Raw genomic sequence first — 22,030 nt, 5'->3', positions numbered from 1 at the left:
AAAAAAATAAAATTAATTTTTTATAAAAAAAAACACTCTAAATTTTGTTTACTTGTTACGCTACCCATGGTGGACGAAAAGTTATTATAAAAAAATAAAGTATTTAAAAATAAAATATTAAATTTACTTTAGATTAAATAATTAGTTATTTTTTATGAAAATAAAAATTATTTTATAAATAATTTATTATATTTATTAAAACTATAATTTGTAAAACTAACAATATAATATTTATATAACTATTTTTCTGTAAAGAATTGTTTGTTTCAACAATTGTATTTTTTGAATTTAAAACCTCATTTATATTTAATATTTTTATTTTACTATTACAAATTTGGTTTATTAAAGATGACCTAACAATTTGACAATTTTTTTGAACTTGTTGATGTGTTGAGTTTGAATAGCATTCGTTAATACATGAATATTCATGAATTTTATCTCCCACTGTAAAAGTTTTGATGTAATAGTATTTTGAGGTATTTTCGTTGTAATCTACTAGCGAACATGACCCATTTTTAAAAGATGTTATTAAGTAATTCTGACAGATATCATTCTGTTGCAACAATTTCTTTTCAATACTTGTTTGATTATTTTCCTTTTTATTTCTCTTTCTTTCTAAATATTTATTATGATTGTAGTTTAATGAAGATATTTGATGGCCAAATGAATTTATTTTAATTGGATCTGTATCTAGGGATATTTGATAATAATAAGAGTAGTTAAAATCAGTATAACATTTATTTAAAACTTTGATTATGCTTGGTATATTATTTCTATTTTTATTTAAATTCTTTTTACTTCCCTCTTGACAATCTCCTAAAGATCTAACTGGAACTATTTCTATTGTATTGTTATTTCTAAAATAGTTTGAAATGTAACCAAATTCTGAGCATTCGGTAGCACTGATTATATATTTTAAATTATTTTTATTGCACTTGGTACCTTCAAATTCTAAATATCTTATTTCAAAACCAAGTATAATATTTATAAAAAATATAAAAAATATTAATTTAAACATTATTTTATTCTTATATTATAAAATTTAATAATAACATATAAAAAAAATTTTAAAAATTTAAAAAAAAACCACAAAATCTGTAAATAAAAAAAAATAAATAAAAGATAATAATAATAATATAAGATCGTAAATTGTTAATTTTTTTTTTTTATAAAATTTAAATCATCTTATTATAGATGACTACATATTACTATATTTTATTTTAAATAGTGCGCTTTTTATAAAATAGTATATTGGTATTACATAAATAAATTTTTTTTCTTTTTTTTTTTTTTTTTTCTAAAGTATTATAATTATAATTTATAATTTGTTTTAGCCATTACTATTTAAAATATTTATGCCCTAATTATTATTGATTTTTTATTGATTTATATTATTATTAATTATTAATTATTAATTATTAATTATTAATTATTAATTATTAATTATTAATTATTAAACTATTTTGTCTGTAAAATAACTGGAATAAATAAAATACTAAAAATCATTATAAAAACTATTTTATGATCTTTTAAAAAACCAATGGTTGATGAAAGAGTAGATGAGGTTTTACCACTTTGAACTAAAAATTGATCATTGAGAGTAATATTATTTTGGTTATTACGTGATGAATTAACTTTCTTTCTTGATGAGGTTGTTGTATTGGCCAATTTAACATTGCTATTATTTTTTGATTTTGACTTTGATTTCTTTTTCTTTGATTTTGGCACAATATTACTTGATACATCAGTTTGTAGGTCAGAGCTATTGTCTACTTCAATAAATGATGAAACATCAGCTTCAGAAATGCTTTCGTCCTGTGATATATGTTGAATTTGTTTCTTATCATAATCAACACTAATTGATTTTTCAATTTCTTCTTTAGAAGGTGTTAATGCAAATTTGTTTGATAGTGTTGGTGTATTTGATAAGGAATCTAATAAAGGTGATGGTGGAGATGTTGATACTGCTGATGAGGTTGGGGATATTGTTGTTGGATCAACTACGATTAATCCACTGGCACTAGCTGCTGCAAGAATAATTTCTTCAATTTGGTCTTTATCTTTAGTGCCACTAGTACTAGCTGCTGCAATATTATTTAAAACCTCATTTACTATTTTTGATGGTGTATTACAACAAACATTTGAGCTACTATTGTTATTAAAGCTATTATTGTGTGCTGGGGCCAATGGAGGTTTGGATGAGGTTGGCATTGCTTTATCTTTTATTTCATTTTTGGTAAATCTTTTTTGTGGAGTATTATTTTGTTGTGCAGTATAGTTTTGATGTTTTTTATAACCATTACTAGATTTAATATCCTCTTTGGAGTTTGATTTTGTTAATATTGTTGTTGGAGTAGAAATCTTTTGATCCTCAGTTTGAACTATATTATTTGTAACTATATTATTATTTATATTATTAACATCATCAATTTTTGGAGATAAGGTTGAAATTTCTACTGAAGTTAAATTTGATTTTAAATTCTCCCTAGATAATGAATTATTTAATTTTGGTGTACTATTATTAATTGGTACTTCTCTTGAACTTTTTAATGGAGTATATACATTTGAATTATTTGAACTATTTGTTAATGATGATGATGATGACTTTATACCAATATTAAGTGATGATGTTGATTGACTTTTTTTAAATTTAAATGAATCTTTTCTATTATTATTATTGTTATTATTATTATTTACATTTTCAAATGAAGATATTAAATTATTATTACTATTATTACAATTGTTATTACCATTACTACTAATATTTTCTAAAGATTTTTGTAAATCACTGTTATAACTTGGTGAGTTTACTAATTTTGAAATCATTGGTGAAGAATTTTCTCTTTTAATTGGTGTTATATAACCTGAGGAAGATGAAGATCTTAAATTATAACTGCTATGGGAAGGGGTCATTGGACTTGGTGGTACTGATCCATTACTTTTTTCTAATTGTTTGTGTGGGAAATATTTGAATACTCTACCAAAAACTGAATCTTTTAATTGATCACAGATTTTTTCATGAATCTCTTTATCGTCACCAGATTTATTCCAAACACTAATTACATGTCTATTTGATCTAACTGATAAAACAAATCCACACTATAAAAATAATCAATTAGTATTAATATTTTTTAATATTATTATTTTAGTAAAGATAAATACAATATCATGGGAATAATCAAGCTGTTCACCAATTAATGCCAAAATTGTTTTTAATGCAAGGTTATGTGAATGATCTTTGTGACATGATAAAGTCCACTTTCCACCATTTTCATTACATGGATCTTCCCACATTGGTGCTATACCCTGTTTAAATAATCTTAAATTTGTACCATCTGGAAACATTGCTGAGTTTATAATATTATTCCAAAATCCCCAAAATCCCTAAAATTTTAAAAAAATTAGTATATTGAATAAATTGATTTCTATTATTATTATTATTATTAATAATTATTTAAAATGTTATAATTAGAAAAACTTACCTGAATTGTATTAAATGATCCTAAATTTTTTACAAATGATTGATAATCATCACATGATTGACCTTTTAATGTACTATCATCATAATAAAATACCCATTCATACTCTAAATAAGCTGGTTCATGTATATCTACAATTGGTCTTGGATTATCAAACATTTCCCTTTTTTCCTTATATTCCTCTTTTGATGGAGATAATGATAAACTAACTTCTGGGGTTGAGGTGGATGATGAAATATTCATTGGAGATGCTGCTAAATCATTACTGCCCCCATCATCTTCATCATTGTCACTAATTTCCAAATCTTCCTCATAGTCCTCTTCTTCATCATCATCATCTTCTTCTATATATCTTTCTTCATCTTCTTCATCATAGTAGTCATCTTCTTCATCACTATAGTCCTCTTTGTCAGTATAATCATCCTCATATTCTTCACTTTCTTCATTGGCACCATCGTTATACAATGACTTTTTCTCCATTATACCTTTGAGTTCTTCTAGTAAACTCTTATCATTTATTGTACTTGTATTATTTGAATCTGATTCATTTTCTATAACCCAATTCATATTTATGATTTATAAATACAAAGAATGATTGTATGTGCGACTAAATGATTATAAAAAAATAAAAAAATAAAAAAAACACAATCTAAAAAGAGATAAAAACAATTATTTATTGTATATTTTAATTTATCTATTTATTTATTTTAATGTGTTTGTTTATCCTTATTATTTGGGGGAGTGTGTTGTAATAAATTAAAAAATTAATTTTTGAAAAAAAATATGAAAAATTTTTAAGACAATTTTGCATAAAAAAAAAATAAAAAATAAAAAAATAAAAAAAAAAATATTTTTAGAAATAAATAAAATGTGTTGTTAATTTTATTATTTATAATAATAAATAATATTATTTTTTACTATTTTTAATTTTTATTTTACATATAAATTTTAGAATAAAATATGTGTGATATATAATTATTAATATAAAGGGGGGGATGATAATTGGGCTGTATTTCAAATGTTAAAAAAAAAAAAAATAATAAAAAAAAAATTAAAAAAATAATAAAAATAAAAAAAAAAAAATTAAAAAAAAAAAACCCCCTATTTATGTATTATTATTTTATTTTATTCCTGTAGGTATTTATTATTATTATTTTTATTACAACAAAATTTTTAAAAAAAAATAAAAAAAAATAAAGGTTAAGAATTTTCAATGGCAAAAGTGAAAATTTTTTTTTTTTTTTTTTTTTTTTTTAATTTTGAAATTTTGATGACCTGTCTTTGCTCTCAATTTCTTAAGAGAATAACCAGCAACACAATAGTTTAGGTAAAATATAAATGAATATTTATTATACAATAGTTTTGTAGTAATAAAATAAATGCATAAATATAATATAAAATATTGTTTTTTATATAAACAAGGAAATAAATAAAACTATTTTTTTTTTTTAAAATTTTTTTTAATTTTATTAAAAATATTTTTAATAATTTTTTTTTTTTTTAACTGACTGGAATCATTTCGTTTTAACCATCACCACACTCACCACAACAGATTTAAATCTAAACAAATTTAAAGCTTTAGAAATCACCAACCCAAACACACACTAACCCACATCACACCCCCATCTCACACATTATAAATAAAATGAATAATGATCCAACCAAAAAACTAAGTTTATTTCAAAAATGGACTGTAAGTAGAAGCAACATTCAAAATGTTATATATATTAGGTTTATTAATGTTTAATCAAATTTTTTTTTTTTTTTTTAATAGAATATACCCCCAAGAAAAAGAATTATTTTTAGTTTGGCTATTTTTGCATTATCAGCATCAGCTTTGTATTTTGATAATTTAGATCCAAAAAACAACCCATTCTCAATGGATCGTAAAGATATAGTTTATAAAACAATAGATTACACCAAACCAAAGGGTCAAGGTAGGGTTACTATTGTTCAAAATGGTGTTGTTGTCAAAGAAGAATAAAAATAAAAATAAAAAAATAAAAAAACTTTAAATAAATTGTAAATATTAAAAAAAGAATGTTTATGTATAATATATGATGTATATATTAAAGGTTTTATTGATAGTAATATCAATTTTATTTATTTATTTATTATTATTATTTTTTTTTTATTATTATTTATATACAATATTATTTTTTTCTATTATTTTCAATCTCTTCTCTTATTTTTAAGTGTCTTTCAATTTCTTTTTCTATTTCTAATTCTAATTCTTTTTCTCTTTTATTATTTTCTTGTTGAAGTTGTTGAATTCTTTCTTTTTGAGAGTTATAATTTACTGGTGTACGTTTAATTGTGCTTGATCCAGTTACTGCTTTTAAAAAGATATTTTCTTTTTCCTTTTGTCTTTCTAATTCTTTTTCTCTTTCTTTTTCTCTTCTTTCATCCTCTATATTATTTGGGCTTTTGATTTTAATAGCACTTGATAAATCTCCAACTATATTACCTGTTGAATCTTTAATTTTAAAAAATGATTTTTCGATTGATCTAATTTTTTCTCTTACATTAAAACCTAATAAATCTGATAAAACTTTATCGTGCCATTTTCTAAACTACAATTAAATAAATCCATTAAAAGGATATAGTTAATATTTAATTTTGCATTTTATAAGAGTTATTTATAAAACATTATATTTACACCACTTGTAACAGTATTATTGTTATTATCATTATGATCACCAAATTCTGAGATGCAACATAAATAAAATGAAGTTGTGCAAACCAAAGTGGTAATAATTTTGAATTTTAATGGTGATAATGCTGGGGTATATTTTGGTGGTTCCACTTGAATGGTTTTACGGAATGCATATGGATCAATTTTTTGTGTTTTATTAGAATTATTAATATTTATATTTGATGCTGTTTGATTGGGTGGGGTTTGAGGATTTGGTGGGGTTTCCATTGTTGGCTTTATTTTATCGTGTTATTTAATAATATTATTAAAAAAAAAAAAAAAAAAAAAAGATTTTTTTAATTTTTTTTTAATTTTTTTTAATTTTTTTTCTTTTTTTTTTTATTTTTTTTTTATTTTTCGTTGCATTTTTATTTTTATTTTCATTTAATTAAATTATTTATATAAAAACAGCTTTATTATTTCATTTAATAAATTTTAAAAAATTATAACAAAAAAAAAAAAAAAGTTAATTAATATAAAAAGTTAATTAATTTATTTATTCATCGATTTTTTAATTTTTTAATTTTTATTTTTTTGTTTTTAAAATTTTTTTTTATTTTTTTTTTTTTGTAAACACATAATCATTACCTTTTTTTTTTTTTACTTTTTATTTTTTTTTTGTTTAAAACGAGAAATACTACATCTTGGGTTCATTTGTTTTAGTTTCACAAATTTATTTATAATATATTCTATATTTGTTACATATATATATTTAAAAAATGAATAAATTATATAGACCAACCAATATTTTATTAAATAAAATTATAAAAAGGAATTATATTTCAAACTTTAATTCAATAAGAAAGTTTTCAATTGTAAATCAAAACTCAAACTCAATTATAAACAACCAAAATAAATATAAATTTTTTACAACACAAACTTTAGCCAAAGAAACCAATAATAATACCAACACCAGCACAACAAATATTCAAAGTGATACTATTATAAAACAACCAATAGAACAAACATCACTACCACAAGGGGATAACTCTAAATATAATATTACACTTACTGATAGTTGTGTAAAGGAGCTAAATAGAATTCAAAGTCAAATGAAAGATTCAATGTTAAGAGTTATGGTGGATATGGGTGGTTGCAGTGGTTATCAATATATAATAAAAATTGAAAATAAAATGCAAGAAGACGACGTGTGGGTATTAAAAATAAAATCAAATATATCTTAAAGGGTTTACTAACTAATTATTTATCGTAATTTTATTTAGATTATTCGAAAGAGATGGTGCAAAAGTTATTATTGATAAAATTTCATTAGATATGATGGTTGGATCGGTTATAGATTATGAAATCAATTTAATGAGAAGTTCATTTTGTGTCGCAACAAATCCAAATACAATTAAGTCATGTGGTTGCAAAATTTCATTTGATTTAAAAAAATAACAATAAATCTAAATAATAAATTAATAAATAAATAAATAAATAAATAAATAAATAAATAAATAAATAAATAAATAAATAAATAAATAAATTATAATATAAAATATAAAATATAATAATATTAAAAAAAAATATTTTATTAAATAAAAATTAAAAACACCAAAATCAATAGTAATAATAACATCATAAAAAATTGTTTCTCCTCTTCATTCCTCCACTTTCCTTTTTTTTAATTTTTTTTTTTTTTTTTTTAAATAAAATAATTTTAAATCAACCTTCTTGATTATTATAAAAAAAAGATATTTTATTTTTTTATTTTGCCGAAATAAAAACCCAGCCAAAACCCACAAAAAAAAAAAAAAACAATTCATAATATCTTATCCAAAAAAAGATTTTTATTTTAAAATATATATTTTAACATTTTATTTTTTTTTTGAAAATTTTCTTATCATTTTGTTTTTTCTTTTTTTTTTTTCATTATAAAAATGAAATTATTTATATCTTTAATCCTTATAATAGGAATTTTTTTAAAAAATGTTAATGGTCAATTTGATACAAATCAAGGTATTTTTATAAATATTTTTTTTTTTTTTTTTATAAATATTTACTAATTTTTTTTTTTTTAGTGAAAGCATTAAATACAATATCAAATAATTGTGGATTTACTTGGGTTACCCCAATGAAATGTGGTATGATTCCCACCAATGCTGCAGGTTTAAATATAGTTGTTTATTGTGACTCAAATAATAATATTAATGAAATGTAAGTATATATATTAAAGGTGATAATAAAATTTTTCATAACTAATAAATATATTTCTTTTATAGCCGTTTCGAATCTACTGTTACAAAAAGATGTGGCCTATCCGATGATATTTATAACAGTTTCCCAAATTTACAAAAATTGTTAGTAGTTCTATTAATTTAAAATTTCAATTACTTTTTTATTAACTTTTAAAAACATTTTAAATTTAGAGTTGTTAATAATTTAAATGATACCAAAATTAGTCAAACAATTTATCAACATCCCAAAATAGAAACATTCATTGCTACAACCACAAGTGGTAGTTTTATTATAGATAATAATTCATGGCAACAAATGGTTTCATTGAAATATTTAACATTGGTTGGTGTTGTTGGTACTATCCCAACTTTTCCATCAACATTAATCGAATTGTAAATTAAATATAAATATTTATGGCTTTAATGTGTAAAGTTTATTTTCTAACATTTTTAATTTTTACTCTTTTTAATGTAGTACAATAGAGGCTAAAGGTTCAGCCGATTTAGTATCAAGAGTACCAATAGAAATATTTACACCATCATTAAAAACCTTGTAATTATTATATTATGATCATTTAAATCAAAATTTAATTTATATTAACAAAAAATTTTAAAAAAAAACTATATTAGCTCAATCTCTTTTTTTACAAAACCAACAAATCAACCAATTGTTACACTTAAAGATTATGACTTCTTTTCAAAATCTCCAAGTCTTACTAAATTTTTCTTTTATTTTATTGGGTGCCCTGCCGAATTTGATGTTTTATTCAATCCACCATCTTCTTTAACTGTAATGCAAGTGTTTGGTTTAGAGTTAGTTAATAACACATTTCCATCCATTCACCAGGTTCAATGGGATAATTTAAATATTTTAGTTTTAAATGCTATGAATTTAGGGGGTAAAATATCAAAAGAATTTTTCTATTTAAAAAAACTTTCAATTTTTTACTCAACATCAAATCTAAATTTACAAGGTCAAATTCCATCAGACTTTACTCAAAAATCCTCATTATCTCAATTGTTTTTACGTGATACTGGTTTCGATGGCACCCTCCCAAGTGATATTTTGGATAAAAATTTAAAAATACTAGATATTAGAGGTACCAAGATTAAAGGTGTTGCTCCAGATATTTTCCTTTGTTTACCAAATACTGTTTTCACTGGAGAAGATGTAAATTATAAAATTCAATTTGATATTGGTGTGTTTTCAAATTTTCAAGTAGGGTTTAAAATTTATTATTATTCACTAGTATATATTATATTTTACTAATATCTTTTTTAAAATAATTAGTCGGTATCTAATAGATCACCATGTGTCCCAAGTATTAAGTCATTAACAAATCCAATAGATTCAACAACTTATTCGTTACTTATTGAAGGTACAATGTTGGGCTCTTTTACACCATTTACTTTAGTTAAAATGAAGAATCAATTATATGAAGTTGATTTATATTGTCAAACAGCTGTTCCTGCAAAGTCAATATCATGTAACAATCCAGGTATTTTTGGAAATGGTACATTAACTGTTTTTGCAAAGAATCTAGCCTCACCTTTACCAAGTGCAACTATTAATTTTAAATATTCTGAGCCAGTTATTTCATCAGTAACTTCTTTAAAAACAGTTGGTGGAAGAATTACTATCTTTGGTGCAAATTTATGGATTGGTAGTGCACAAGCTAATGATGGTTCAGACTATAATTACATAAAATTGGTTAAAGGTGATGGAAGCTCTGTATCTTGTACCGATATTAATATCATTTCAGCTTATAGCACTTTATCATGTATTTTACCAGCAGGAATTGAGGGAGGTTTATTGGTGGTTTCAGTAAGCGGCCAAAAGAATATTGATGCATATGCTTTTAATTATCAAGGCCCAGTTGTTAATAGTTTTATAACCCAACATAATAACTTAATTCCAAATAGCAAAGAAATCTCGGTCACAATAACAGGTTCAAATTTTTGGAATGATCATAGTTTGGCTCAGGTATCACTAGATTCAGTAGAATGTAAAGTCACCAGTATCAATGATGGTCAAATTATTTGTTTATTCCCAGCCACTCCATTTAAATTACCAGAGGGTTTATTGGATCTTTCGGTATTTATTAATGGTCAAGGAGCTTTCAAATATGATTTTGTTAGTATGGTCGATCCCTTAATTTGTCCAAATAATTGTGGTGAAAGCAAGTGTGACCCAATAATTGGTATGTGTATGTGTGAAGGTATTACATTTGGCCCCGCATGTTCATTAAATACAACAGAATCATCAAATAAAATCAGTGTAATAAATAATAGACCAACTCTAATGATTACCCCATCACAATCAACAAATGAAACCACATTCGCAGTTTCATTAGTTTCAATAGTAGAGGGAAGTACCGAGATTATCCTCGATAGTTGGAGTTCAAAATCCATTAATGATTATACAACCGAATTCACTTATACTGGTGATCAAGGTCAAGCTGTCTTTGTTACCATTAGAAAAAATATAGCTACAGGTAAAGATGATTTTATAACCTATCCAACTAATAGTTATACATATCATGTTAGATATCAAGCATCCAAAGACTCTAATGTTGATTTACCACAATTTAAAATTGAACTCGAACCATACCCATATGAATGTGCCAGTTTTCCAATTAATTTTGCTTATCCATCAAGTTCAGCATCAGATTTACGTTTCTTTAGTTTAAATACATATAATGTACAATATTTTGGTCGTACACCAATTAAAGCATTTTATAATAGCGACAATAATACAGGTACACTTACAACAAGTGTAGTCAGTAACACTGGTAATAGTTCTAGAATCCTTGTACAACTAAATCAATACTCTGTTGAATCTACAGAGTTTGAATTTGATTTCACAACATATGCAAATACTATTCCAAGAGAACCAGTTATTAGTGGTTGTGTTTTACCAACAAAACCAATAAATGTAGAAAAGAACAATGGTTGGAAAATTGGTGTAGGTATTGGTGTAGGTATTGGTGGTTGTATATTAGGTGCAATTATAGCTTTACTTATAAAACAAAGAATAAAATTAGAAAAAACTCAATCATTACTAAATAAAAAACTTAAAGAACTTAATTCTGGTTTATAAATTAACTAAATAAAAATTAAATAAACTATTTTACTCAAAATATATTAATCTATTATTATTTTTTTTTTTTGATGTATTTTCTTAATTAATTGAATAAAAATTAATAAAAAAGAAAATTTTATAAATAATGAACAAATTTTTTTTTTTGGAAAATTAAATGTCCTTCGATTAGAATTAAAAGGGAAAAAATTTACTATTTTTTACAAAATATATATAATTAAAAATAGAAAATGAAAAAAAAAAAATTAAAATAAAAAAATTCATCAAAAACTGATACTCACACATGTTTTTATATATCTTTTTTAGTTTATTTATAAAGATATAAAAAACAACATAACTTTATATTAATAATTATTAACAACAATAGTTAAAATAATGTTTATTCACACCCCAATATAACACCAAATATTTACCCCCAACCTTTATTCGAATATAACACACCTACACCCCACACACTTTTTAATTATTTTGAACCCCACCATTCATAATAAATTTTTTGTTTTCTTTTTTTTTATTTAACACATTCATTTAAAAAAAATTAAAACAGATACTGAATATAAATGTATCCTTTATTTAATTTAGATAAATTGGGAAGATGAGAGAAAGAGAATAATTATTTGTGGGTAAATTATATGTATAATAGTATTAATTTTTTATTTAAAAAAAAATAATTATACATCAACTCCATATTTATTATTTAATTTTTTTTATTTATAATGATCATGATATATTGGTATATATAATATTGAAAAATTTTAATTGGGGTACTATTTTTGGGGGAATCGATATTATATAATGTTTTTTTTTTTTTAAAAAAAATTAAATTTGTTTGTAGATTGAGCAAAAAGAGAAAAACATTAAATAATTATTTTAATAATATTTTGTTTTTTTTTCGAAAATATATTGAAATAGAATAAATAATACAATCAAAAAAAAAAAACAGAAATTAATATTTATTTTTATTTTTTTTTTTTTTATATATATTATATTATTTATATTTTAAATATACAATATTAATTTATATATAATAAAATATTAACAATAATAAAAAAAAAAAAAAAAAATGAAATTATTAATATTATTATTAATTTCATTATTAATTAATGGAGCATTATCTATTAATTATAGTGGAAAGTATTTCAAACCAACCGAGTTTAGATTCTTAGCTAGATTCGGTTTTAGTAGTGAAGGTGGTACAATGGAACTACAAAGATTCCAATCCAATTACAATACAACAAAAATATTATTATATTCAGATGGAAATAAATATTTTGATAAAATTGTAAATGACTTTGGTAAAAATAAAATGAGATGTGTAGATAAGGTAAGTTAAAAATTCACTTTTTTAATAATTATCATTATTATATTAACCTATTTTTTAAATTTAAATAATTAGATTAATATGGCCGATTATGAATATTCCCTACCAGACCCAGTTGGTAAACCAAATGAAAATAGACACATTTATGATATTAAACCAATTTCTCAACAACGTGATCGTGTTTGGGTTGTAGCAATTGCAGACTGTAGCTCACAATTCTCTCATTCATATAAACCAGCTTACAAATCCTACTATACCTTTGAATTATCAAACAATGGTGATAAGTTTGATAAAGAACTTTCAGTAGAACAACAATCAATTCCACAAGCTCATATATTCTTCTTTTTATTATTTACAATATTTTTAGCAATTTCAATTGTTTACACTGTTGTACTTTCAAGAAAAGGTTTACAAAACAAAGTACCACTATTCTTCTCCATTATTTTAGTAGTATTCTTAGTTTCTTTAGGTTTATTCATTGCAAATTGGGCTCATATTATTAAATTTAGAAAATATGAAAAGAAATTTTTAAATTTATTTGGTAATAGTAAGTATTTTTTAAAAATTTTTTAAATAATTAATTATTTTATTAATATTTTTTTTTTTATTTAATTTTTTAATAATTAGTTTTTATGATTTTAGGTAATGGTTTATTTGTTGCTTTAATTTTAATGATTGGACAAGGCTGGACAACTTCAATCTATTATGTATGATATCATATAAAGTCCTTTATTTCTTTTTTTTATTTTTTATTTATTAATGTATTATTTATTTTAATAGGGTACTATTATCAAAAAAGTTGTTAATGCATTTGTTGTTAGTGCTTTGGTTATAGTTGGTTGGGCTTTATATATTGTATTTGCTTACAAATCACCAGAACAAAATAACTACATCTACTTTATGGACACTTGTGGAGGTTATGTATTGGCAGTATTCTATGTTGTAATTATTATTTACTTCTGTTGGACCAACCTTATTATTCGTACTAAACAAAATGATGAAGTTAAAAAGAATTTTATTTTAACATTTACCATTATCTTTGCTTTCTGGTTAATTTCACATCCATTGGTTGTTATTGTTGCCCACTTTATGGATCCATGGGTCAAATATAAAGTAATAGCTCTTTTAAATCTTGCTATCAACACAATATTCTTTATTATTCTCTTAATTTTATTCCGTCCAACTAATGAAAATCCAATTGTTGCTGTTATTGAGACTGATAAGAAATTAGGTGATAGACCAATGGAAATTAAAGAAGATGGTGCAGGTGAAAATAAAGTAAATGATTTAAATATTCTTCAATAAATTAATAAAAAATTAATAAAAAATTAATAAAAAGTTTTGTTAAAAAATAAAAATTTAAAAAAAAAACTTCATAATATTTTCACTTTAAATAAAAAAATACAAAGATTGAATAATTAAATAAAATAAAATTTTTTATGAAATTGTTTATGTTTTTATAAAATTCGAAAACTAAACAAATTATTAATTTCATTTTTAAAAAAAAAAACGAAAATAATTTTTTTTTTTTTTTTTTAATTTTATTAATGGACGAAATTTTATTTTGGTGTGTTATTAGAAATAAATATTTATTATTTAATATATTTAAACAATTAAAACTATTAATTAAAAACTATAGTTTAGAGATCAACGATTTACAAGAACTATTAGAACATCAAGAAAGAACCTATATTACCAATTTATATTTTTCAACAAATGAAATATTAAAACCACATTATATTCCTTCATCAGTAGAGAAATTGGTATTCAACGATGAGTTTAATCAACCTTTAACACCTAGTGGTTGTATTCCTTTTAGTGTTACTCTTTTAGAGTTTGGTGAAAGGTTTAATTATCCAATCGATGCAGAGGAGTGCATACCACATTCAGTACAAATGTTAACACTCGGAAAAGATTTCAATAAACCCATAGTATCACTACCAAAATCAATTCAAACATTGATATTTGGTGATTCATTTAACCATCAATTAATAATACCAGAAAATATAGATAATTTAAAAAAAATAAAATTTGGTGATAATTATAATCACCAGATTACAACAGTTCCCAAATGTTTAGAAAAGCTTATTCTAGGTGAAAGGTTTAATAAGAAGTTTCAAATCGATAGAGTTTCAACCTCATTACATACGCTATTATTTGGTGATAACTTTAATCAGCCTTTATCCTATCTACCAGAGTCTCTCGCTATATTGAAATTTGGAAAAAATTTTAACCAACCTATTCTACCCAATGTAATACCACAATCAGTAACAGTTCTTAGATTTGGTGCATGTTTTAATCAACCTATTACACTTATTAAATCAATAATACCCAGTTCTATCACAACTCTTGAATTGGGTTCAAATTATAATCATCCAATTACAGAAGGAGTTCTTTCAAAATCAAATTTAACAACTTTAAAACTATCAAAAAACTATAAATACTCTTTAAAGCAACCAAATATTATTCCATCATCAACTTCAACAATATTTGTTTAAAAATAAAATAATTCAAATAAATTTTTTTTATCCCAGTTTTATTTATATTTTTTATTCGCAAACCTGTTTGGTTTTTTTTATTTTTTTTTTATTTTTTTTATTTTTTTTATTTTTTATTTTTTTTTATTTTTTTCATTTTTTTTTTTAAAAACTATTTAAATAATCTTAAAATAATAATTTTTTTTTTTTTTTTTTAATAATAATTTTAATAATATAATAATAATAAAATGATGAAATGATTAAATTTTTAATAATAGTTTTTTTAATAATAAATTTATTTTTTATAAAACAAACAAAACAAAGTATCAATCATAAAATTTATTTAGATGATGAAAATGGAAATGATTTAAATAATGGAACAATTAATTTTCCATATTATTCAGCATGTAAACTTGCAGAAGTTTTATTAAATAGCTCAAATCCTTTAGGTGATAATTATAGTATATATTTTAATAATGGTGGCCGTTTTATTGGATATTGTTCATTAACATTGAATGGATATAGGAACATTACTTTTCAAAACTATACTCCACCAACTTTTGATAGTTCCAAATTACCTTCAAATAATGTAAATCCTAGTTTGTTAAATTTAGAGTTTCAAATTTTAAGTTCAAATGTATCCATTTCAAATGTCGATTTAATTTACGAGAGCTCTATTCTTTTAAAATTCAACTGTATCGATAGTAGTCTTCAATTTTATTCAAGTTTTTTCAAATTTGTTATTAGTTTTTCCTCAGAATTTATTAGGTCACAAGTATTTTTTTCAAACATGAAATTAATTCAAAACTTTTATTCCCAATTACTTATTCCAATCAAAGATTCAAGATTTGAAATTTATAATAGTTCTATTCGTTATCAAAGTTTTCAAATTTCAAACACCACTTTTATTTCAAATGATTCGACTTTTGACAATTGCTTTTTAAATATAGATCCTATTGGTGATAATATGAAAGGAAGTTTACTTTTTAAAAATTCAATAATAGATACAACCCAATTTAATTTCAGTTCAATCTCAAATCAAAATACAAAAGAATTAGAGATAACAATTATAGATTCAAGTGTATCTTTATCATATTCAACAAATATAATATTTGGTTTAGTCAGCAATAATAAATTAATAATAAAGAATTGTAAATTTAGTTCAATTGGTATCTATTTCATTAGTCTTTTCGGTGGTAGTAATGCAAGTTTGGTAATTCAAGATACACAGTTTATAGGATTTAGATTTGGTAGTGGTTTTCTTTCAATGGAAAATAGTACCATCGACATTAATAACATTACCTTTTCCTTTGTCCAATCTAAATCATACTTTTACCTTTATGAATGTAATGCAACATTAAGTGAAATACATTTTGGTGACTTTTATAAAGAGTCTGATAATTTAAAAGGTGATACATTGGTAGATATTAAAAAGCCTTCAAATTTAGTCATTAGAAATAGTCAGTTGGTTTATTCAGGTAATATAATATTGGGATATTATAATCCAGATGGGAATGTAAAGTTTTCAAATATTACCATTTCAGATTCAAAATTTTATGACACTCAAGGATTTCAATTTACAAAATCAAAAATTCAATTTACAAATGTAATAGTTAAAACATTTAGAAATCTAAAAAGTGTTTTTGACATTAGCTTCCACAGTTCTTTTAATTGTAAAAATTGCCAAATTTCAAGTACAAGTTTATTGGGTTATATATTTTATATCAAAAACTATTGTATAGCTATTCTAGAGGATTCTTTTATTTCAAATTCATCAAGTATTGTATATTCAAATTATTATTCAATTATAACATTCAAAAACTGTTCCATTCACGATGTATATTCAACAAATACCAATATGTTTCAAATTGAAGGCACTTCTGTATTTTATTTGGACAACTGCAATGTGTACAATGTATTCTGTGTTGGCCAAAGTTTTCTCTATTCTTATGGTTCAAAAGTTTTTTTTAAAAACAATAGAATCAAATCCAATAGTTATGGTTTGGGTGGTTTAGTGAATATGGTCTTTAGTAATGGCATCTTTTTAGAAAATTCAATTGGTTTTTCTTCTTTTCAAAACTATTTATTCAATTTCGAAAATACATTTGTAAGTATGGAACGTACAATGATATCGTTTGTCACATGTGGAAACAAAGAAGGATCACTATTTACAATTCTTAATGGAAATGGTGTGGTATTTAATGATACAACATATGAAAGAAATTCAGTCCCAGTTTTTTATAATATCAGTTCTTCATATGTTCAAATTAAAGGTAGTTTTTTAATATATAACTCTGGTATCTTTGCTCAATCGTTTTCAAATAGTAGGGTTTTAATTGTTTATTCAACATTTTTCTCAATTCCATCAGCTACATTCAAATATTTGTTTTTTTTTAAAGAAACTATTGCCTACTTGTATAAAATACAATTATCCGATAGCGTTTTCATGGGAAGTAGTCTTGAAGCTCATAACTCTACCATTAGCCTATTCTTTGTTGACTTTATTGGAAATTCTATTTTTCTTAATAATAATAGAGAGTCATCATTTCTAATATTTAAAAATTCAAATGTAACAATTAAAAGCTCTACTTTAGATGGAAATATCCAATCATCAGATAATTTAATTGAATTTTACAATTGTACAGCCACCTTTAAAGATAACTCAATCAGCTATAATAAAATAGAAAAACTTGGTTATTTAATTTACTTTAATAATTCAACAGTATTTTTCAATTCAACAACTTTTAAAAATTCAACAAGCTCAAATGGCATGTTAGGTTTCTTTGATAATTCAGAATCAACTTTTTTCGAAAATAATTTTTTAGATAATGTAAATCAAGGTAATGGTGGTATAGCTTATTTTGATAGCTCTTCCAATGGTACATTTAATAATAATAGTTTTATAAATACATTGTCTCAAATTGGTGGTGTATTATTTACTGAAGAGTATTTTCAATCGAATCAATATAATAATAATATTTTTAATGGTAATAAAGCAATCTATGGTAATACAATTGCAAGTTGTAAGTATTAAACTTTAAAAATTATTTTTTTTCAATAAATATTAATTTTTTTTTTTAGATGGAAATTTAATATTATTATTATTACCAGATGATGAATCAAGTTTTCCAATATCATATATTAGTGTAATTGATTTTTATAATAATGTGGTAACAAATTTAAATAGTATTGTAATTGTTCAAATTTTTACATTATATACAAATGGTTCAACAAGCGAAATTACATTAAATATTTTTCTTAAAGGTGGTCTTGGCTCATTTTCCTTTTCTTTTAATGCTCCATCAACTGTGGACCATTTTAAGCTCGATATTGAAATCCCAGATTTGGGTTTAAGCTTTTTAAATGCAACAAAAAATAAAACCCAATGCCTACAATTTCAAATATATAATGGTGAAACGGGCCAATGTCAATTTTGTCCATATAATCAAGTTTCAATTCAAGGAATATGTACACAATGTCCTGAAAAAATGAAGTGTTTAGACTCTCATATCTATACTATCGATAATTATTATTTGATCATTAATTCTCCATCAGAAAAGGAAATTGGCATCAACTCTGTTTTTAAGATCTATCAATGTCCATTTGGTTTTTGTTTTGAAGACAATCAATGCTATTCAGATAATGCAAAAGATATTTTATGTTCAAGATGTGAAGGTGACTACTTATATGAACCATCTAAATCTAAAAATGGTTTATATTGTTGTTCAAATGGATTCAAACCAGTGTTAATTTTAGGTTATCTTTTTTTTAATATCGGTTTTGCTTTGGTACTTTCTAACTATAAATATAGTATTGCTGGTAGTTTATTGGGATCCATTATAATTTTGATTCAAATCAACTCAATTGTTTTCTTTAGCTATCCAGGTTTATATATATTACCATTATTTAGAACATCTATAGATTTCATTTTCAACTATTGCACTTTTAAAATCAACTATCTATACAAATTTAATATTCAGTTAGCTACTATTTTTATTGTCTATTTAATTGGGATTTCAGATATTACATCAAAATTAATAGTATGGTTTTATAGCAAACAAAAACTACGTTTCTTTGGTAGATTATTCATATCAAGTGACACAATTCAAAGAATCTCAAAAGAAAATAAATCAAATTTACATAATTCAAAAGTTTATTGGAATGTTTTTTTAATGATTTTACAACCCCTTTTATTCAATTTATTTTCAATTATAATATCAAAAAATATTGAAAATCAAAATTACTTAATCATGGATATAACAATTCAATATTATTCAACTTCACATATTATATCATTAGTATTTAGTATAATAATAACATTCATATTAATCATTTTAATCCCATCAATAGTAATATTAAATATATATATATATCAAATCAATAATAGTAAACCCAAAAATAGTTTAATTATCAAAAAATCAATTTATAACAGTTTTAAATATTTTCATCACTACAGAAAAGAATTTAGGTGGTGGGATTTTATATTCATCTTAAAAAATATATTGTTTATTATTTTATCAATCACTCTTGTATATACCCCAAACTATTATTTATTATCAATCATTTTAATACAAGTTATCTTTTCATTCTTTCACTTTATATTACATCCACAATTAAAAAGAAAAAATTATTATTTAGAAAATATTTTAAATTTATCACAATTAATTTTATTCTTATTAATTAATTCAAATCTTGTCAATATTTTGGATTCATATTATATAGGTTTAATGATTACAATCATAACTCTATTTACAATTTTTTTAATAATAATTTTAAACTATAGAAAAATCTATAAATTATTTTATATAAAAAGAAAAAAAAATTTAAAATAAAATAAATAAATTGGTTTTTTTTTAAATTAAATATGTTTAAAAGTTTTTATTTAGTTTTATTTATTTTATTTTTTTAAATGTTAAAATGGTCATTCGTAACCTTTTGTCGAGCTTTTGATTTGTATCTTTTAAAACATTGTGTCATTTGTTTTCTCCATTGTAATCTATATAAACATTTTAAATTAACTTCCCAATCTTCTGGCTCTTTAAATAAATTATGTTCCATATATTTTAATGAGTTTGGTGAATCTCTTGATATATCAATATTGCTATTGTTATTTACACTATTTTCGTAACAAGTTTTATTATTATTAACTTTACAATTATTATTACAATATTCATTATAACTGTTATTATTATTATTATTATTATTAATTTTATTTTTTTTATTTTTATTTTTATTTTTATTTTTATTTTTATTTTTGTTTTTAATTTCTTTTTCTTCTTTTTTGATATTATTTAGATTGATAACATTGATTATTTTATTTATTTTCGATATAAAATCATCTTGATAGTTATAGGCAGGATATCTCATTTTCATTATTAGAAAAATTGATAAATAAATAAATAAATAAATAAATAGTGTGTGGTGGTGATATTTTTTTTTTTTATTAATTTTATTACAAAAATAATAGTATGAAATTAATATTATAGTTTTATTAATTAAATTTATTGTTTATTATTAAATATAATTAAATTTTTAATTGAACAACAATAAACAAAAGAGAAAAATGAATTTAAAAGAAATAAATATGTTTTTTTTTTTATTTTTTTAAAAAAATAATTATAATAATTATAATAAAAAAATATTATTTAAATTAATATTAATATACATATATTTTACCTTTTTTATTTTCTAATCATCACTTTGGAAAAATCCCACGCTACCACACAACACACTGTTAGTTAGAAAAAAAAATAATAAAAAAATAACTACTGCCCCCACTTTCTCCCACACAAATAAAAATATTTATGTCTTTATATATTTAACATATATAAAAATGTAACACACTATTTACATAATAAATATAACAATAACAACAAAAAATATTGGTTTAATTAAAAAATTGTCCACATGAGCACAATAACCAATAATAATCAACATGATTAATTAGTGTGTTTAGTGTGTAGTGTGGTGGGTATTGAAAAAAGTATCATAATAACAAATAAAATTATTTCTTTTGATAATGTGTATTTCTAATTAAAAACACTTACACAACACTTTTGAAACACAAACATGTATCTGTGTTGTGTGAATGATAAGTTATAAACTTTTAATTTTTTTTTTTTTTTTTTAACACAAAAATTTCTTTTTTAAAAAATTATTATAGACAAATTTAGAACATTGTGTGAATTTAATAATTTGAGTAGGAAATGTGTTAAAAATGAATTTTTTGTTATGGTGGAGTGAATGATAATGATAGTAGGTATAAATATATTTAAATGATTCCCATCTTTAACTTATTTGGATAATATTAATAAAACACATAAATGATTATATATTTAAAAAAATAAAATTAAAAAAAAATAAAAATTTACATTTTTTTTAATTTTTTTTTTTTTTAATTTTTTTTTTTTTTTTTTTTAAATTTTATAAATATAATCACATATATAAAAAAAACGAACCTTTCAAAAAAATGAAAATAGATTATCGATCAAATAATCCTATAAAGACATATACACCACTTGACTATTCAATATATAAAAATAAAAAATTAAATAATAATAATAATGATAATGATTATATACAACCAACCACTGCAATAAATAGAGTTAATAGATCAGATGAACAATTTAGACAAATTTGTAAGTTTTTTTAATATATACTCAATACTATTTAAGCCATATACTCAATGCAAAAAAACAATAATTTTACGATCCCTCTAAAAAGAAAGGAGAAAAAAAGAATTTTTTATATATTATAGTTTATTTCTGCATCCTATATACTC

At 22.2% G+C, this 22,030-nt stretch overlaps 11 protein-coding genes across 11 annotated transcripts; 7 read left to right on the top strand and 4 right to left on the bottom strand.

Moving 5' to 3' along the window:
* Positions 1-172: 172 nt before the first annotated feature.
* On the bottom strand, positions 173-1,018 carry DICPUDRAFT_83252 (uncharacterized protein; the record flags this gene model as incomplete). Its single annotated transcript, XM_003292592.1, has 1 exon — positions 173-1,018. One exon carries the CDS (start codon positions 1,016-1,018, stop codon positions 173-175), a length of 846 nt encoding a protein of 281 aa, XP_003292640.1.
* A 440-nt stretch (positions 1,019-1,458) lies between these two features.
* On the bottom strand, positions 1,459-4,046 carry DICPUDRAFT_99410 (uncharacterized protein; the record flags this gene model as incomplete). The annotated part of the gene is made up of 3 exons (XM_003292591.1): positions 1,459-3,099; positions 3,163-3,384; positions 3,483-4,046. The coding sequence occupies 3 exons, from the start codon at positions 4,044-4,046 to the stop codon at positions 1,459-1,461; spliced, it is 2,427 nt and encodes an 808-aa protein (XP_003292639.1).
* Positions 4,047-5,262: 1,216 nt separating this feature from the next.
* DICPUDRAFT_40873 (uncharacterized protein) lies at positions 5,263-5,463 on the top strand (the record flags this gene model as incomplete). Its single annotated transcript, XM_003292600.1, has 1 exon — positions 5,263-5,463. A coding segment is annotated over one exon (201 nt), but the record flags the coding sequence as incomplete, so codon positions are not given.
* Positions 5,464-5,632: 169 nt separating this feature from the next.
* DICPUDRAFT_157382 (uncharacterized protein) lies at positions 5,633-6,402 on the bottom strand (the record flags this gene model as incomplete). Its single annotated transcript, XM_003292590.1, has 2 exons — positions 5,633-6,052; positions 6,139-6,402. The coding sequence occupies 2 exons, from the start codon at positions 6,400-6,402 to the stop codon at positions 5,633-5,635; spliced, it is 684 nt and encodes a 227-aa protein (XP_003292638.1).
* Positions 6,403-6,893: 491 nt separating this feature from the next.
* On the top strand, positions 6,894-7,572 carry DICPUDRAFT_157381 (uncharacterized protein; the record flags this gene model as incomplete). The annotated part of the gene is made up of 2 exons (XM_003292599.1): positions 6,894-7,324; positions 7,398-7,572. 2 exons carry the CDS (start codon positions 6,894-6,896, stop codon positions 7,570-7,572), a joined length of 606 nt encoding a protein of 201 aa, XP_003292647.1.
* Positions 7,573-8,194: 622 nt separating this feature from the next.
* On the top strand, positions 8,195-11,451 carry DICPUDRAFT_40868 (uncharacterized protein; the record flags this gene model as incomplete). Its single annotated transcript, XM_003292598.1, has 6 exons — positions 8,195-8,331; positions 8,397-8,474; positions 8,544-8,744; positions 8,827-8,904; positions 8,982-9,552; positions 9,643-11,451. Coding segments are annotated over 6 exons (2,874 nt in total), but the record flags the coding sequence as incomplete, so codon positions are not given.
* A 1,063-nt stretch (positions 11,452-12,514) lies between these two features.
* Positions 12,515-14,077, top strand: DICPUDRAFT_157379 (uncharacterized protein; the record flags this gene model as incomplete). The annotated part of the gene is made up of 4 exons (XM_003292597.1): positions 12,515-12,775; positions 12,848-13,319; positions 13,400-13,479; positions 13,553-14,077. 4 exons carry the CDS (start codon positions 12,515-12,517, stop codon positions 14,075-14,077), a joined length of 1,338 nt encoding a protein of 445 aa, XP_003292645.1.
* Positions 14,078-14,319: 242 nt separating this feature from the next.
* DICPUDRAFT_157378 (uncharacterized protein) lies at positions 14,320-15,270 on the top strand (the record flags this gene model as incomplete). Its single annotated transcript, XM_003292596.1, has 1 exon — positions 14,320-15,270. One exon carries the CDS (start codon positions 14,320-14,322, stop codon positions 15,268-15,270), a length of 951 nt encoding a protein of 316 aa, XP_003292644.1.
* Positions 15,271-15,505: 235 nt separating this feature from the next.
* DICPUDRAFT_157377 (uncharacterized protein) lies at positions 15,506-20,044 on the top strand (the record flags this gene model as incomplete). Its single annotated transcript, XM_003292595.1, has 3 exons — positions 15,506-18,272; positions 18,331-19,547; positions 20,033-20,044. 3 exons carry the CDS (start codon positions 15,506-15,508, stop codon positions 20,042-20,044), a joined length of 3,996 nt encoding a protein of 1,331 aa, XP_003292643.1.
* A 110-nt stretch (positions 20,045-20,154) lies between these two features.
* DICPUDRAFT_83244 (uncharacterized protein) lies at positions 20,155-20,622 on the bottom strand (the record flags this gene model as incomplete). Its single annotated transcript, XM_003292589.1, has 1 exon — positions 20,155-20,622. The coding sequence occupies one exon, from the start codon at positions 20,620-20,622 to the stop codon at positions 20,155-20,157; it is 468 nt and encodes a 155-aa protein (XP_003292637.1).
* Positions 20,623-21,718: 1,096 nt separating this feature from the next.
* On the top strand, positions 21,719-21,901 carry DICPUDRAFT_157375 (uncharacterized protein; the record flags this gene model as incomplete). Its single annotated transcript, XM_003292594.1, has 1 exon — positions 21,719-21,901. The coding sequence occupies one exon, from the start codon at positions 21,719-21,721 to the stop codon at positions 21,899-21,901; it is 183 nt and encodes a 60-aa protein (XP_003292642.1).
* Between the last annotated feature and the right edge of the window lie 129 nt (positions 21,902-22,030).

The sequence above is a fragment of the Dictyostelium purpureum genome (assembly GCF_000190715.1).
Source record: "Dictyostelium purpureum unplaced genomic scaffold DICPUscaffold_358, whole genome shotgun sequence".
Classification (NCBI taxonomy): Eukaryota; Evosea; class Eumycetozoa; order Dictyosteliales; family Dictyosteliaceae; genus Dictyostelium; species Dictyostelium purpureum.
Note: the sequence above shows the minus strand (reverse complement) of the source record. Positions and strands in the feature narration are given on the sequence as shown.